Source organism: Ceratotherium simum, chromosome 27 (genome assembly GCF_057802395.1).
Source record: "Ceratotherium simum simum isolate JZ-2026a chromosome 27, ASM5780239v1, whole genome shotgun sequence".
Classification (NCBI taxonomy): Eukaryota; Metazoa; Chordata; class Mammalia; order Perissodactyla; family Rhinocerotidae; genus Ceratotherium; species Ceratotherium simum.
Window position 1 is genome coordinate 29265788 of NC_141926.1, and position 16649 is coordinate 29282436.

At 38.0% G+C, this 16649-nt stretch overlaps 1 protein-coding gene across 1 annotated transcript in view; it reads left to right on the forward strand.

Annotated features, from left to right (window-relative positions):
• Window positions 1–6895: 6895 nt before the first annotated feature.
• The window catches only part of LOC101398824 (RNA-binding motif protein, X-linked 2-like), a 38039-nt gene continuing 28285 nt past the window's right edge, over window positions 6896–16649 (forward strand). Inside the window, 2 exon segments of the mRNA XM_087417849.1 lie at window positions 6896–7422; window positions 7425–7526. Of these exon segments, the coding sequence (XP_087273975.1) occupies window positions 6904–7422; window positions 7425–7526 (621 nt within the window). The 5' untranslated portion in view covers window positions 6896–6903.

Below are 16649 nucleotides of genomic sequence, written 5' to 3' on the forward strand. Positions count from 1 at the left end.
TGTAGGTCATACTACATTGGTCTGCTATATATTAGCTTCTATAGATTATACAGAAAAATTTGACTTCACTCTTTTCCCAAAAATTTAGGGATTGGGCTGTTTAACTCAGTCACTAATAAACTGATTTCCGATTCTTTTGGTTGGAGTAAGTGAATGTTCATAGAAGTAGAGAAGAAAAAATGGAAGCCAAAGAGTAGATGTAAAGACAAATCTGCAGGACTGCATAATGGTGTTGGTTGCTGAGCTGAGATTTAGATCAGAAGTGGGACTGCTTAGTACTGTTCCAGACGACAACAGCCACTTAGATGGTCTTCTGTTGAAAAACTGTCTACCCTGTCACCTGAGGGAAGGGACTAAAAACCACAAAGTTGAGTCAGCAGGTTTCTCAAAACTTGGTAACGTTGTCACATTCAGGAGGAATATATTTTAAGTTTAACAAGATGGTTATAAATCATGATGTCGCCCCCTTGAGAGATCCTCTATATGTGTATCTGCCTGCAAGTCTCTAAATTATTTTTGTAAATTTACCCAGGCTTTGTTAGTTTCTTTATAGGAAATGGTACAAATTGACGTAAGAAGATGTCATTTGTTTTAAGCTCTAGCCAGTATTTCTGTTGGCTCTAGTCTGAATTCTCCCGAAGCGGTTAACTTCCAAAAGCAAACACAGAGCATGAAATAATAAATCATGATTTGAAATACAATATACATTTGAAAAGCTTATTCTTTTTATCTTATCAAATGAGTGGAACTTTTGCCAAGATAAATAGACTATGTTTTCCAATATGATATTTAATCAGTATAGTAGTCTTTCTTTCTTTAAGCTAAAATTAATTTAGTTATATTGTTATTGGAATGAAATATGTAGAATGCAGAATAGGAAACAAAATATAATTAGGAGTCAATGAACTTCCAACATAGCTTTCTCTAACAGTTGCATATGAAAAAAGAGAAAGCAATATAAAGGCTTGTTTTCCTGAAACACCATCTGTTATTTTTGTTTGAATTAAGCTCAATGCTCTAAAGGTTATGGATAGTGTGCAGTAATTAGCACCATTATGGGAAATGTTGTTACTTCTGTGTATTGGACTCCCCCAATTATACAAGTATACAATTCCAAAATGATCTCTTTTATCAGAGGTGTGACTAAATTTCTTGCTTGCACTATAATATCAGCAAAGCAATATTGCATTGTCAATTTGCTTGCTCTGAAATGCAAATAAAACAGGAGCTTGTTTTGCATATTTTCCATCTAATTGTTGTTTTCTTTATGTCACAAATATAGAGACTTTGAAGAAAGTGGTCATCAAATAGTTATCAATTATCTATAAATTCTAGTGATTTCTCCAACTTAGGGAAATTAGTTTTTTTAATAATTGATAAGAAAATTAGATTCCCTTCCCCAAAGGGAGGCCAACAAATTTCAAGTACTTTTATATACTATATAAATATCAATAAATGTTTTGTGTATAATTTTTCCCCATGTTCTTTGGGAACAGTGGTCCAGAAACATTTAATTGCATGGCATATGATTATAGATATTTTACATGGAGGTTTTATCTGTCCTTTTTTTTTTTTTTTTTTTTTAAAGATTTTATTTATTCAGTTTTTCCCCCCAAAGCCCCAGTAGATAGTTGTATGTCATAGGTTCACATCCTTCTAGTTGCTGTACGTGGGACTCGGCCTCACGTTGGACGGAGAAGTGGTGCCTCGGGGCGTGCCCGGGATCCGAACCCGGGCCGCCAGCATCAGAGCGCGCGCACTTAACCGCTAAGCCACGGAGCCGGCCCTATCTGTCCTTTAACTTACAATAAAGTGACAAATTTAAGATTCATGTTTCTCAAGCATTGCTCTCGTAATATTTAAAAAAAAATTAAAACAAGCCAAAAAAGAAAACTAAATGGTATTTATACATAGGCCAAAGCTATTCAAATTAGGGCTTTTACCCTGACTATAAATTATAAGAAAGTAGAGAGTATCTGAAAATTTACAAGACTCTCTGGAGTCCAGCAGCGGTCTGGCCATGAGCTTCATCAGGGTCAGTGCTGTGTCGCTGGCTGCTCCGGTCAGTGTCAGAGATTGCCCCCTGATTTATTCATCTAATGGTAATGATGATAACTAACGTAAGTGTACGCTTTGTATGTACTGAATGCTTTGCATAAATTAACTCATTCAATTGTGACAACAAACTCCTTACAGTAGGTACCATTACCTATCATCTACATTTCGCAGATGAGGAAAGTGAAGTTACATAGGTACTCTGTGTTCCTGGGGAAGTAAGTGGCAAATCTGGACCCAGGCAACCTGGCCTCCGGGGAGGCTATGCTCCTAATACTTACCCAAAGAAGGCAGTCAGCAACTGAGGTTTGCCTTATGACCATCTTAAAGGGCAAAGATCATGAAAGAAGGCCAGTGCTTGAGCAAGGGCTCAGTCTCTACAATATAATAGTCAGCCCTTAGATGGCACTTGCTCTGTGCCAAGCACTTTACATATAGCAATTAATTTTTTTTTTAAAGAGCCTCTCCAGCAGCCCATATTCATTTATTTATTTATTTATTTTTATTTTTTTGTGTGAGGAAGATCAGCCCTGAGCTAACATCTGCCAATCCTCCTCTTTTTGCTGAGGAAGACTGGCCCTGGGCTAACATCCATGCCCATCTTCCTCCACTTTATATGGGATGCTGCCACAGCATGGCCTGACAAGCAGTGCATCTGTGCACACCTCGGATCCAAACCGGCGAAGGCCGGGCCGCTGCAGCAGAGCATGCACTTAACCGCTTGCGCCACCGGGCCAAGCCCTCAATTAATTTAATCTTCATACCACCCCTAAGAGTAAGGTACTCTTTTTATTTTTACTTTATAGCCATGGAAACTGAGATGCAAAGAGATTAAATAGATTGCCGATGACTGCACTATAGTGGCAGAGGCAGGCTTTCAACTCACAGACTCTCACTCTAGAGTCCACGTTCTTTGCTATTATGAGATATTGTATCATGTTTTGGAAATTTAAGACCTTAAGTAATTTATGGGAAAAATACAGTTTATGGGAGCCAAATTTAGGAGAAGGAGGAGAAAACATATGAAGTACCTTTTAAAAATTAAAATTCAATAAAAAGGGAAGAAATATATCCAAAAATATCAATGACAGTAACACATGGGCACTCTACAATTTAATTTACATTTGACCTCTTGTTTTAGTACTTGTTATAGGTTGAATTGTGTCCCCCACAAATGCTTTTGTTAAAAATCCTTCTTTTGTTAAAATCTGAGTACCTCAGAAGGTGACCTTATTCAGAAATAGGGTCTTTACAGAGGTGATCAAGTTAAAGTGAGCTTATTAGGGTGGGCCCTAATCCAATACGGCTGTTGTACTTGTAAGAAGAGGAGATTTGGATGCAGACATTGAGGGAAGACAATATGAAAAGATATAGAGAGAAAATAGCCTTTGTAAGCCAAAGAGAGAGGTGTGAAACATAGCTTTCCTTCAAAGCCCTCAGAAGGAATCAACCTTGCTGATAATGTAATTTCAGACTTCTAGTCCCCAGCACTGTGAGACAATAAATTTCTGTTGTTTAAGCCACTCAGTCTGTGGTACTTTGTTATAGCAGCCCTAGCAAACTAATATAGTACTCTTAGATTAAAATTAGTAGAGGGCAGGGCCGGCCCCGTGGCTTAGCGGTTAAGTGCTCGCGCTCCGCTGCTGGCGGCCTGGGTTCGGATCCCGGGCGAGCACCGACGCACCGCTTCTCCGGCCATGCTGAGGCCGCGTCCCACATACAGCAACTAGAATGGATGTGCAACTACGACATACAACTATCTACTAGGGCTTTGGGGGAAAAATAAATAAATAAAATCTTTAAAAAAAAAAAAAAATTAGTAGAGGGGCCGGCTCCGTGGCTTGGCGGTTAAGTGCGCGTGCTCCGCTACTGGCGGCCCGGGTTCGGATCCCAGGCGCGCACCGACGCACTGCTTCTCCGGCCATGCTGAGGCCGCGTCCCACATACGGCAACTAGAAGGATGTGCAGCTATGACATACAACTATCTACTGGGGCTTTGGGCGAGAAATAAATAAATAAAAATTAAAAATAAAATAACGTAAAATAAAATTAGTAGAAAATCATTTCAAAAGGCTTAGCCAAAAATAGAATTTAAGGAAGGCTACTGGGACACCTCATGGAATTCAGGAAAGTCTGGACTGCCACCCGTCAGCATATAGAGACTGGAAAGCACCAAGAACTCAGGTAGCATCTCCACGTCTCATTCTCTCTGTCTCACAGGCTGCGTCATCTCTCATTCTTCTCTCTTTCTCTTGCAGACAATTTTTCTTCATTTTTTCACACACGTGACTGCACCAAAGCCTACAAGGGTACAGGGCCCCACAAATGAACAAATACTTACTAATAAGTTTAAATCTCAATTCCAAACTCATTGGAGACAGAATCTGATAGGCCTGACATAGGTCAATATCTATCCCTATTTCAATCAGCTAACGCCAGAGAGGCAATGCTACATAGGGTAAACATGGCTTTTGAAAGCAGGGCCACATTATGACTTTTATGGGATCTACGCACTTTTATCTTCATGGGCCCCATGATCCCTAAAAAAATTATTAAAAAATTATGTTTTATGATTGTATTGATATAAAGTTTATTATATAATAAAACATTTTCTTTGACATGAACTTCATTTTTTTCTTTTGATTTTAAAGAATTAAGACATTTCATGGACTTCTAACAGTATTGTGGGCCCTAGGCACTGGACCTACTGTGCCTAATATGGCTTTTTTTGTGAAGTGGACTTTTTTAGAGGAAGAAGGAATCTGTTCTTATTTAGCTAGGCTTTTCAAAGCCTTTTCCCATCACTTTTTCAATGAGACACTTGTAACTCGTGTTATTGTTGATGATGATACAAGTAATGTCAATGCTGGAGAGGATAGTTTTCATTGTATGTTTCTCAATCTAAATGCCTTTCAGATTTGTAACTGAAAGTTGTTGACTTCTGCTTCCTAAATCCCATATGGTCTTAAGGGTACAGAATAACCTGGGTGTTTGTGACAGAAAAGACTTGGGGTAAATTATTTAAGCTCGTGTACATAGCTGAATAAGTCTTTTCAAATCCCTTCTCTAATACACAGGGTTACATTTTCTCATTTATATCTATGATAACATCTCACTGAAGCATATGCCATTAGTCCCTCTTTCATAAGTAAAATAAATCAAGAAGTCCACTTATTACTAGGAAATACATATATCTCGCCTTTAAGATGACATTTTAATTATGGGTCAAAATGAACAACTGTAGAGGTGTATTTTCTGTGCTAGAGGCATGAAGGGGCTTCTAAGACTTATTCAACTTCTCTAACCATTATGTGCCACTTTTGAGTCCTTTCATCTGTGCTAGCAATAATGATAGAAATGAAATAACAAAGGCAGAATGACAAGTGTGCAATTATTTTCTGAGTTTCAAATCTAATAGGTTGGACATATGACTAGGTTGAGTATGAGTATTACACCTAAGTGACTGTTTCATGGAGCTTTCAAGTGTGACTACCATCATATGACTTGATATACTCAGTGAGGCACACCTTTTGGGAAAAAAATCACAGCTCTTATAGACTTGTGGGTTACAGAAGTAGCAGTAGTTTCACAGAAATTAAGTGGCTTATTTTAAGAAATCAAATCAAACTAAAGCTCTGCAAAATGCTGCTAGAGCTACACACTGGAGCCACTGCATATGTTAGTAGGTATTTGTTACTCATTGCCATTTTCGGCTGTGTGCACAAATGTGCATTGCATTCACCCTAAGAACTGCCGTCTTTGAGAGCAAAGGATCACTCTCTACATCAATGAAATAAGTATGAAAATGGGGAGTACAATTATCCCTGGCTTGGGGGCTAATTCAGTCTGGAAACATGATGGATATGATGGTTAATTTTGTGTCAACTTGACTAGGCTATGAGGTGAACAGATATTTGGTCAAACATTATTTTGCGTGTGTCTGTGAGGGTGTTTTTGGAGTAACATTTGAATTGGTAGACTGAGTAAAGCAGATTGTCCTCCCCAGTGTGAGTGGCCCTCATCCAATCAATTGAAGGCCTGAATAGAACAAAAAGGCTGACCCTTCCTTGAGTAAGAGGAAACTCTTGCCTGACTGCTTTGAGCTGGGACATCAGTCTTTTCCGGCCTTTGACTAGAACTAAAACGTTGCTGTTTTTGGGTCTTGAGCCTCCCAGCTCTCAGACTGGAACTACACAATCAACTACACATCAGCTGTCCTGGGTCTCCAGCCTGCCAACTGCAGATCTTGGGACTTCTCAGCTTCTGTAATCACATGAGCCAATTCCTTATAATAAATCTCTTTATACACAGATAGATATATGTCTATCTATCTACTTACCTACCTACCTACCTACCTATCAATCATCTATCTACATCTTATTGGTTCTGTTTCTCTGGAGAACGCTAACAATGAGTACATATTAAGTAAAGATCAGTCTTCCTTCCCGCCTTGTAACATATCAAATATTTACTCTTCATAATTTGACCAAAGTGAAACTAGCACATTGTAGGCTCTCAAAAGGATTTATAATAAGGAAAAAAACATGGTAGTTCCAACTTCCGTGATCAGACATGATTTCAGAGCAGAAACCTTTGTTTCAACCTAGTCATCTCATTTTGAAACTAAAATAGATTAGAGCTTTCAAACTAGTGAGCATTAGTACACTTCTGCATGGTAAAGCCCCCCAAAAGTTGAAACTTAAACGGCAGCTGAGGGTGCGTGGAGAGGGCGGGGCAGGGCACTCGCCCTGAAGGCCCCCCCCCCCGGAAGCAGCGCCCTCCTGCGTCCACCGGAAGTGGGCGTTGTGCAGCCGGGGGCTGCCATTGTGTGGGCCCCAGCCCGAGGAGATGAACCCGTTAACCAAGGTGAAGCTGGTTAGCGAGCTGAATGAACGGGAGGCCGCCACTGCCGTGACAGCCAAGGCGTCCTGGCACTCGGCGTACAAGGCCAGCGCCTGGGTCTTCCTGGGAGGGCTTCCTTACGGACTGACCGAAGGAGACATCCTGTGTGTGTTCTCCCAGTACGGGGAGATTGTTAACATTAATCTCGTGCGCGACAAGAAGACAGGGAAGTCTAAAGGATTCTGTTTTGTCTGTTATGAAGACCAGAGGAGTACAATTTTGGCCGTTGACAATTTTAATGGAATCCAAATCAAGGGAAGAACTATCCGAGTCGACCACGTGTCCCACTACCGCCCCCCTCGGGCCGCGGAGGCCCGGGATGCCGCCACCAGAGAGCTCTGGGAGAAGGGCTGCCGGCCTCAGACCCCCTCGTCCACTTCCTCTGAAGGCGCTGAAGACGAAGCACGCTCAGAACAGCACGAACAAGAAAAACGGAAAAGAAATAAGACCAAAGAGAAGACTGCTGTACTAAAGAGGAGGAGGGACAGGCAGAGCCGCCATCGTCCCTGCCAGCCAGAGGCCAGATTGAAATGGAGAAGGACGCCCCAGGCTCCAATGAACAAACCAAGGTAAGGTTAGAGTCTCGAGAGGGCCAGAAGCCCTAACCCAGCTGCCCCGAGGCCAGGACAGCTGCTGCAGGGGACAGCTTCCTGCAGGGTGTAGAGGGATCTGGAGAGGGGCCTGAGGAAGGAGAATCCAGGTTTTGAGCCCAGCCGTTTATGAGGCAGGAGGAGGAAAGAGGAGGAGAGCAGAGACAGGGACAGAGATTGAAGCCCAGACCTATTTGAGCCGATCTAAAGGCACAGCCACATACATTCTCCAATCCCAGTGACCCCAGGCGACCAATCCCAGAGCAAGGCTGTAGAGCCTCATATTTTGAAAGGAAATGTGATATTTAACATGCTATGGGCTGCAACTTGTTATTAATTTGATAATTCTGTAAATAAAGTATTTGGGGCAGACTTTCTTTAAGATTTGAACACCTTTTTTTTCCTACAACTACTCAAAATCTTACAACAGTTGAAATTACGTTACAGGATTTGTATGGCTCCTTTTGTATTTTCCTCAAGATTTTGATGCCTAAGATTTTAAGCGTAGTGCCCTGTATGGTTCACTATATAGTAACTTCCCATCCATAGTATCCTGCTTAAATATGAACGTGCAAAATGTTAGAAGCATTCAACTAGATAATCTCTGTAGTCTTTTATAGTGCTAAGCTTCTCAGGCTAAGATGGGAGCATTTCAGCCAGCATAGAGGGAATTTATTGCTATCATTTAGTTTTTCTAGTAAGCAGTAAAATATATTTAAGATATTTAGGTTCCTGCTCCTATATGATTTTATGTATCAGTAGTAATGGAAGGTTTTTTTTTTGTTGTTGTTATTGTAACTTTAGCTAATGATAAAGGACAGAATATTCTTATGGAAAATATTATCAGTTGAGATTCGTGACTAGTCATGGTGGATTAAAAAGAGAGTATCTAATAGCACATTCTTGCTATTCTTCTTTACTTCGTATATATAAAATCAAAGAAAGCATATCTTATTCTTTCTCACAAGTAATTGTTCTATCTTCTGGGAGCTTGGGATATGTAAAGTAATATAGCATAATTGGAAATGCAGAGTGTTTCCTGGACTCGGTTAGTATTTGATGTTTGATGGATGAGTGTTTCATTCCCATTTGCAATTTCATATTCTGCATATAGACACAACTGCATATATGAACTTGCAAAGGTGGCTACTTAGGATGGAAACCTTAAGCTAACCTTTTGGAAATTGCCTATACATTTTAAATAAGGAAAAAACTTCCCAAGATTCTAATATCTTGAATGATTTTGCATATTGTGACTCTGGGCCAATCATTCTTTATACAGAAAATATATTTGGCCTAAAAATTTTCTCAAAAAAACCTACTAATTTTGCATTAATAGATACAGAAGTTACCAGTACTATGAACAATGAGAGTATTGCTAATCAGCATTAGAAAAAAATGCCTTTAATCCAGTTTCCAGAAGTTAACTTTTCTTTTTCCCACATTTACTTCCAGTCTTTGCCCACATGTATGCATATTTTACATAGTTGCAGGTTCTTCATTTATCCATTTATTTGTTCATTCATTCAAGAAATATTTCTTAAGTTTCTACTGAATATCAGGTGCTATAATGTAGTTGGGGATACAAAAATGAATATGACACAATGCCTGACCAGAGGAGGTCATAATGTAGTGGAAGAGATGCACATGTACACAGTTAATTTAGAAGTATGTGAAGAGTGCTGTAGAATTGTAAAAGGGGACACAGGAGAGTCAGTGGGGCAAATGAGGTGAGAAAAGACATTGCAGGCAGAGATTCCAATATGTGCAGAATCTATGGGAGACGGAAGTGGTTCAGTGTAAGTGGGAGCACAGGGTATTGCACATAGCAAGGAGAAGTGAGGATGCTGAGAACAGGAGAGATGCAAGAAAGTTCTTGTGTGCCATACAGACTGTTTGAGCTTGTCTTAATTTGAAAGAGTCAACAATTTTAGAGAGAAAGTGACAGGATGAGAAATATAGTTTTGAAAGAGCGCATGGTGGGAAGGTAGAGGGTGAATTAGGCTGGGAAGGAACTGGAAGTAGAGAGATGAGCAGGGAAGCAATTGCAGTAGCTTATGGAAGAGATCTTGAGGGTGCATATCAGCTTGGTGCAGGATATAGAGAAGAACTCATACTTAGGAGATAATTTTAGATAATTTGGGAAGACCCCCAAATTTCTGACTAGAGAATACAAGAAGAGGAGCAAAGTATATGTGGTAAGGAGGGAGTGGAGAATTGGAGGGTGATGACAGAAAAGGTTGAGTTCATTTTGCATCGTGTTGAAGTCAACCAAAACAACAGGTTGACAGTGGCACAGAATTTAACAATTAGGAAATTAGTGGTGACCAGAATACAAGCAGTTCTCAAGAAAGTTGAGGGAGCACACTAGGTAGCACTGAGAGGTGGGCAAACATAAACAGCAACTTCAACTATTGTCTTTCGCTTATTACATATAAGAAAATATGCCTTTCCTTACTTTTAATAGCTACAAAATATACCATATAATGAATACAGAATAATTTAGCAAACGTGTAGAAGTGTCTTCCCCCTAAAATAGCAATGAATTTAGCATGTTTGTGCATATGCTTATTTTGGTGCTGTTGTTTTCAATTTCCGTAGGATAAATTCTCTGGCACTGGATCGTTGGCTCAAAGAATATGAGTGTTTTTGGCTTTTTGGTTTTTCCAAGCCATTTATCGTCATTTATACATATGATATTAGGAAATAGATTCAGTCGTAAAGAATTTGGTGACTGAAATAAAATGACAGAATTCTGAACTGAACTTCATAGCTTTGGTGAATATGCCCAGATATACTAGTCATTTGGTTTGAGGCTAATCATTTTTCTCAAATGTTATCCATTCGAAATAAAGGGGGTTCTAGAGTTAGTGAGACTCCTAGAAAAAGTCATTTTTTGACTTGATAATATTCTTGCTTAGCTGGTACACTTGTTTACCTTGTTATTTAAAATTCTAATAGAAGGAAGCAAAATACTTGTTTTATCAAATATTGGGAAAACTAAATTTTGTTCATGATTCCGTGAAGTGAGAGTGAAATTGAGTGTATCATTTGAAACTTCATCTACGGAGTCCTTGGTGGCTGCCTAGATCACCTCACAACAGAGCTGCCTTGACTGGAAGAGCAGGCCGGGTATAGTTTTGATGCTTTGTGTTTGTATGGAAGAGTCCATTTATTGTCTAAAACGGGTGACATTAAATAGTCATAGATTCTAAATTGAAGACAGGCCGTAAGTTAAATAACGATATCTGTTGTCAAAGATGGTCACTTTATAGGAATACATATTTTTGGGTGACTCCATTACATAAAATTCAATAATTTGTGCTGAAATAATTTAAGTTGGTTTGACTGGCCTAATGTTGATTTTATTGTCTTTCCCCCAGTGTTTTTGCTTTTCATTTGTACAAGAGGAAGAAGACACATGATATGAATTTGGCTCATGTGTCTGAATATGGCTCCACAGGGAAGACTTGATACAGCTGAAGCTATTGCTTTTTAGAGACCTTTTATTTTGAGCAGCTGCCTTAACAGCCTTCATCTTGTTACATCACATGAGATATATCTCTGCAATAGGCAGAGAGAAAGATATGACTGAGCAATAGTTTTAGGCAGAGAGAAAGATATGACTGAGCAATAGTTTTTGACTCAAACTTAAAATTTCAAAACCAAAAACAGAGACGGATGATTCTGAAGTTATGTTTTTATAATATGTGACAGATACACAATTTTCTTATTCTAGTTTTAAAGCATTTCCTTAGCCCCCAGAGGTTTTTATTTTGTCTCATTCACAGTCAAACTCTCTCTTTGCCATAGACTACTGCATTTTTGGTTTAAGAATTTGAGCCCTTATCCAAAAGGCATCTCAAAGGGCTCATCTACAAAAATAGATTTCAGGGCTGCATAGTGAAGGACAATTCAGTGCTTTCTTTCCTCTCGTGCCCCTGTATGCAAATAAAGAACCTCAGTTCGTCAGCTGTTAATGTAATGTGAGGGATAAATTATGCTTGTTTATCTAATTGTGCTTAACCACAGGACTAGGATGGAGTCAACCACAGCTTTATTTGTGAGACGTGGCAAGAGTAGCTTTAAGCCTGTAGTACCTAAGTCAGCTGGGAACACAGCTGATGGCGGTGTCAACACCTTTCAGGCATTCTTAGAGCCTTTGGGTTTAGAAATTCATAGGTTCTCTCAAAGCACCAGTAGCATATAAAATGACACATAGAATTCAAAGCTACATTTACATAATTGCAGTGGATTTGATTAATATCAATTACATTAACGCTTGTTTTACTCTTCATGGCTGATTGACTCAATTTACTGGTTGCTTTAGTATGTTCAAGAAATGATCCAAATTATGTTTTCACTTCAGTTAAGGAACTAGTCAGAGAAAATACACTTTGATTTGTTGTGAGGCAGAAGTTCTCTCTTAAGTGACAATCTCCTTGACTTTCTAAACTAAAGCCTATATTGAACTGCAATATATTTTTTGTTGCTTTCCCTCATTTGATCCTTTTACTCTTTCATTGAAGGTCAGTCTTTGACCATGAATACCTAGAAGATGAAAATATGTTGAGCTTAGGAGTTTGGTCTGCTTAGTGGGTGAGGACTTTCGATTTTCCCTTACATAAATAAGTTTGAAAAGAACAGCATATAATAGATGTAATAATGGAAACCAATACAGGTGAAATACAGGTGGACTGCATCTCTGAATAGATATTGATAATGCCCTATAGTCCAATACAAAGGCTAAGCAATATTTCAGGGATGCAAGCTTTCTTTAGTGGCTTGTTCACTCCAGTGAGGTGGATTTAGAAGAGGGGAGGCCTGCAGAATCCTCCTCTGACAGGGCAGGGCTTTGGGTCTGCCTGAAGCCAGGTTCTCTAGTATGAAAAACTTGAATAACAGGATATGTTTCACAGTACCATTTCATATTTAAACCATGAGAAGTTTGATATGTTTAAACAAGCTTGGACATGGATTGGACTTGTACAGGGAGCCAAGTCGGAGGAATAAGAGCACAGAGCAGAAGTAGATTTGGATGTGGTATTTTTATATTTTAAGTGGTTACTTCTCAGGATTAGTATTCTATTTCATTTTTTTATTAGTATTTCTATTTCATATAATATGTAATAAGTAATATTAAGGAAAAGGTCTTATTGTTTTTATCTTCCACTTGTGAATGAAATCATACGGTATTTGACTTTCTCCATCTGACTTATTTCGCTTAGCATAATATTCTCAAAGTCCATCCATGTTGTTGCAAATGGCAAGATTTCATCTTTTTTATGGCTGAGTAGTATTCCATTGTATATATATATATATACCACGTCTTCTTTGTCCATTTGTCCGTTACCAGAGGGGAAGAAGAGAGGAAGGAGGGCAAGAGGGGTGATAGGGCACATGTGTATGGGTGGTGAACATGATATAGTCTACACAGAAATCAAAATATAGTGATGTACAGCTGAAATTTATATAATGTTATAAATCAATGTTACCTCAATAAAAAAATAAACAACAAAAAACTTTGATGTAAGAAAAAAAGCATAAAGTTCTTATACTTTTAAACTCCTTAACTGAATATTTTCATAGGAATGGGCATTGTTTTTGTCCCTAGCAATTTTAGTTACTGAGTGTTGATTAGCAGACACCATGGTAATTGTTGAAAGATTGTGTGAGTGCTAGTAATAAAGCCTTCTTTAAAATGCTAGGAATTTATTGTGTAAAGGGTTCCCACATTTTTTATTGTAGTTTTCTTTCCACAATGTTTTTGACACATTTCTGGCATGTTACTTCAGCTTCTTGTTGGATTTCTGTCAAACAAACGTTTTCAATATTTGCGTTACCACTGATAATAAGAAAGAGCAGATTATTGTTAACATTAACATGTTATTGAGATTTCAAAGGTGGAGGGCATTATCTTTTCCTGTTTTTCTTTATGATACAGTGTAATGTAGTGTTCCCAGAATAATAAGCACTCTTTTGGGAAATAAGTTTAGTAAATAGCCAAGTAATTTCTCACATAAAACAGGTAAAGAAAGGTAGTGCCATCCAGGTTAAGCCATTAAAAATATCAGCACAACAGTAACTACCCATTATATTGATCAACCAGAGCTTATACGTTTTTATTCATAATGATCTAGCATTGTGCTTTCAGGGTAAAGGGGAATTTTCTTCCTTTTCTATTGGTTGTGAATGGAAGTCATCAGTTTTTTTTTCTGACTTTCATCTTAAGGGTCTGAAATAAAGAGATGCATGGCTTTTCAATTTCTTTTACTACTTTATTTTATTACTTGGTTATTGTAAGGTCAAAAGATTTCCGTTTCCAAAATACATAATGGAAATAATAAAGCAGTAAAATTTGGACTTAGATAATATGGACAGTTTTCTTAAAAGTGTCAACATGATTTACAAATTATTAAAAAAGCAGTAAAATTTGAACTTATGTAGCATAAATTTTATCTTAAACTGTCAGATATGTGATTTTAGTTATTTTTTAAATATATCACTAATAATTATTTTTCTTATCAACAAAGAAAGTGAAATAAAATCTAGTTACCCAAGAAATTGTTAGAATTGGAAACACTAGATGTTCATGTGTTAATTTGGTTTCATCTACCTGAAGTCTGTATTTCTGCTGTGTTGTCTAACGTCAAGTCTATATAATCAAATAACTGAAGAAAAGGTGAAGGTTTTCTAGTTGAATCAAACTCCAAACATCATTTTTATGTAAGTAGTCTGGAGAATTGACTAAAGGTGTTTCTTTTAAAGTCTGTCTGTAGGAGCAAATTGCTTCAGTTTTCCATTTAGCCAGAGTGATCCTGGCCATAATGTCCTCTTCTGTTGAATTTTTCTTCAAAGTAAGATTCCAGAATCCCTGCAAAATCTGGAACAGTCATCCTCATATAGATAACTTAACATCTTCACAGAAATCCAGTCGTAATTCATTTGTAAAACAATGCCTCTACGTATCTAAAATAGTTTTCCGTAAGAAGAATGTTCCATAAGGAAAAATACTTGGCCAGTCCTTTGGAGAAAATGCTATTAAATAGTGTGTTATGGGAACAGATGACATTTTTTTTTTGGTCTTTGTGATTTTTTCAACATAAATTTTAGTCAGAGAAATCATTTCAAAATAGAATAGCCTCAGAAATAATCAGTGGTTCTGTTGGGGACTAAGTGCAAAGGCACCAAATGAAGCACTCATCCGTGTTGCAAAACTGTTTCCATCCCCAGGAGGCTTGCAGCATTTGGCATTTCTAGAAGGCTGCAGCAGAAGTGGTGCTGGAGGGTATTGTGATTTTTCCCAACTACTGTAATATTCCCTAATGGCAATAGACCCTCCAGAAAAGAATTGAAAATTAGTAATAATGATAGTATGTTCTATATGTCATCACTGTATTCTCTAATACTTAGTGTTAAGTATATATAAATAGTAGCCAATTGTGAGAATAACTACCTTATTAACACCTGTTGTCAAAGATGTTTGAAAGCAAACCTTGTAAGATTCAGGACCAACAGGAATGTGTTACTTAAAATGATACAACTATTTTCAAATATCCTTGACCAGTCCATCCCAGTGGGAGTGTACTTACATGGTGGGAGTATTTGGGCAAAGTGCTTGAAACATTATGACATAGCAAAAATGGTTTTGAAATCTTTTCTTGTTCAAAATACATTTGTTGCCAGGATACTGCTAGTTGACCATTTTATATCCCATGTCTAGAGTGTTTAAAACACTGTAATACAGGCTTCTGATTCCATGTTGGGCAATTTTTTAATCCATGTGTCAGCAGCAAATGAGCTGATTAGTAGAGTGGATAACTTCTGGGATCTCCCCTTTCGTCTATTGACAATTCCTTTGTAAAGCAAATGCTAATAATAAAGACTGGAACTCCCTTGTTCATTAGACACGCAGCAGTAAAATGTGTAACATAGCTATAGAAATATATTTGCAATATGTTCTCTTTGCACAATATGCATACAAATACTGCCATCGCTATTTACCCAAATTAGTAATATATAGTAGAATACTCATAGCCTTTTATAGGTTCCTGTGACCTTTAATTGACTCTCATTTCAGACAATAATTGCCATATTAGAAAATGCCATCCTCATCTTTTGCAGTTATTTTAATTTTCAAACTTATAATCATAGTACTTTTAATATTTTGAAATTTCTTTTTTTAACTTCAATTTGCAGTTGAAGACCATTCATTATTCACCCCTGGAGGACTCCTCATGGTGGGGGCTTTCAACTGCTCCTCTAAAAGGAATGCTTCACTGGAATAGGTCTCATCCCATGAGGAATATGGGAAATAAGCAGCTACTTATCTCTTTTGGCTTAAGCCATAAGAACCTCAACTAATCTGGTGATACTTGTAGAAAATGCACTAGTCACATGAAAGCTTATGGGTCATCATGATCATCATCATCACACATATAGTACTTCCTGTGTGCCCAGCACTGTTCCAAGAGCTGTACCTATATTAACACAGAAGCCTTTGAGGTAGGTACTATTATTATCCCTATTTGCCTCTTGAGAGAAAGGAGGCAAGACTAGTTAAGAAACTTCCCCTAATCACTCAGCTAGAAAGTGCTAGAGCTAGAATTTGACCCCAGGCAGCCTGGCTTCAGAATCAACCTTCAGTCATCATGTTTTAGCTTCATGCTGTGATGTCTTTTCTCCAGGTTTTTATTTGATTGTTTTATCTAACTTTGTTTTTTAGGGGCAAACATTCATTTGAACTTCCGTATTTTTTTAACCCTTCTTTATTGGGGCCTTGAAAACATCTTTTTAGTAAAAAAAGTTGCAGTTGATACAAAATTCCCAGAGCACCTAACTTTTGAGAAGTTGTTGCAAGCCTTCATTTGTTTCTGGCCTGACTCTTTCTGAATCATCAGTCACAAAATCTGAATAAGGCTGATCCTATAATATTGCCATGTTCAGCTCTCCAAAGATAACCATTGTGGCACATGACCTATCATTCTTATGGATTCTATTGAATGATGAGCTCAGCTGCTTGTGCAAATCATTTTATTTGCCTTCTCCTTTAATACTGTCCATCAGCAAATCAGGAGGCTGTATTTTCTTTTGTGGTGGGGC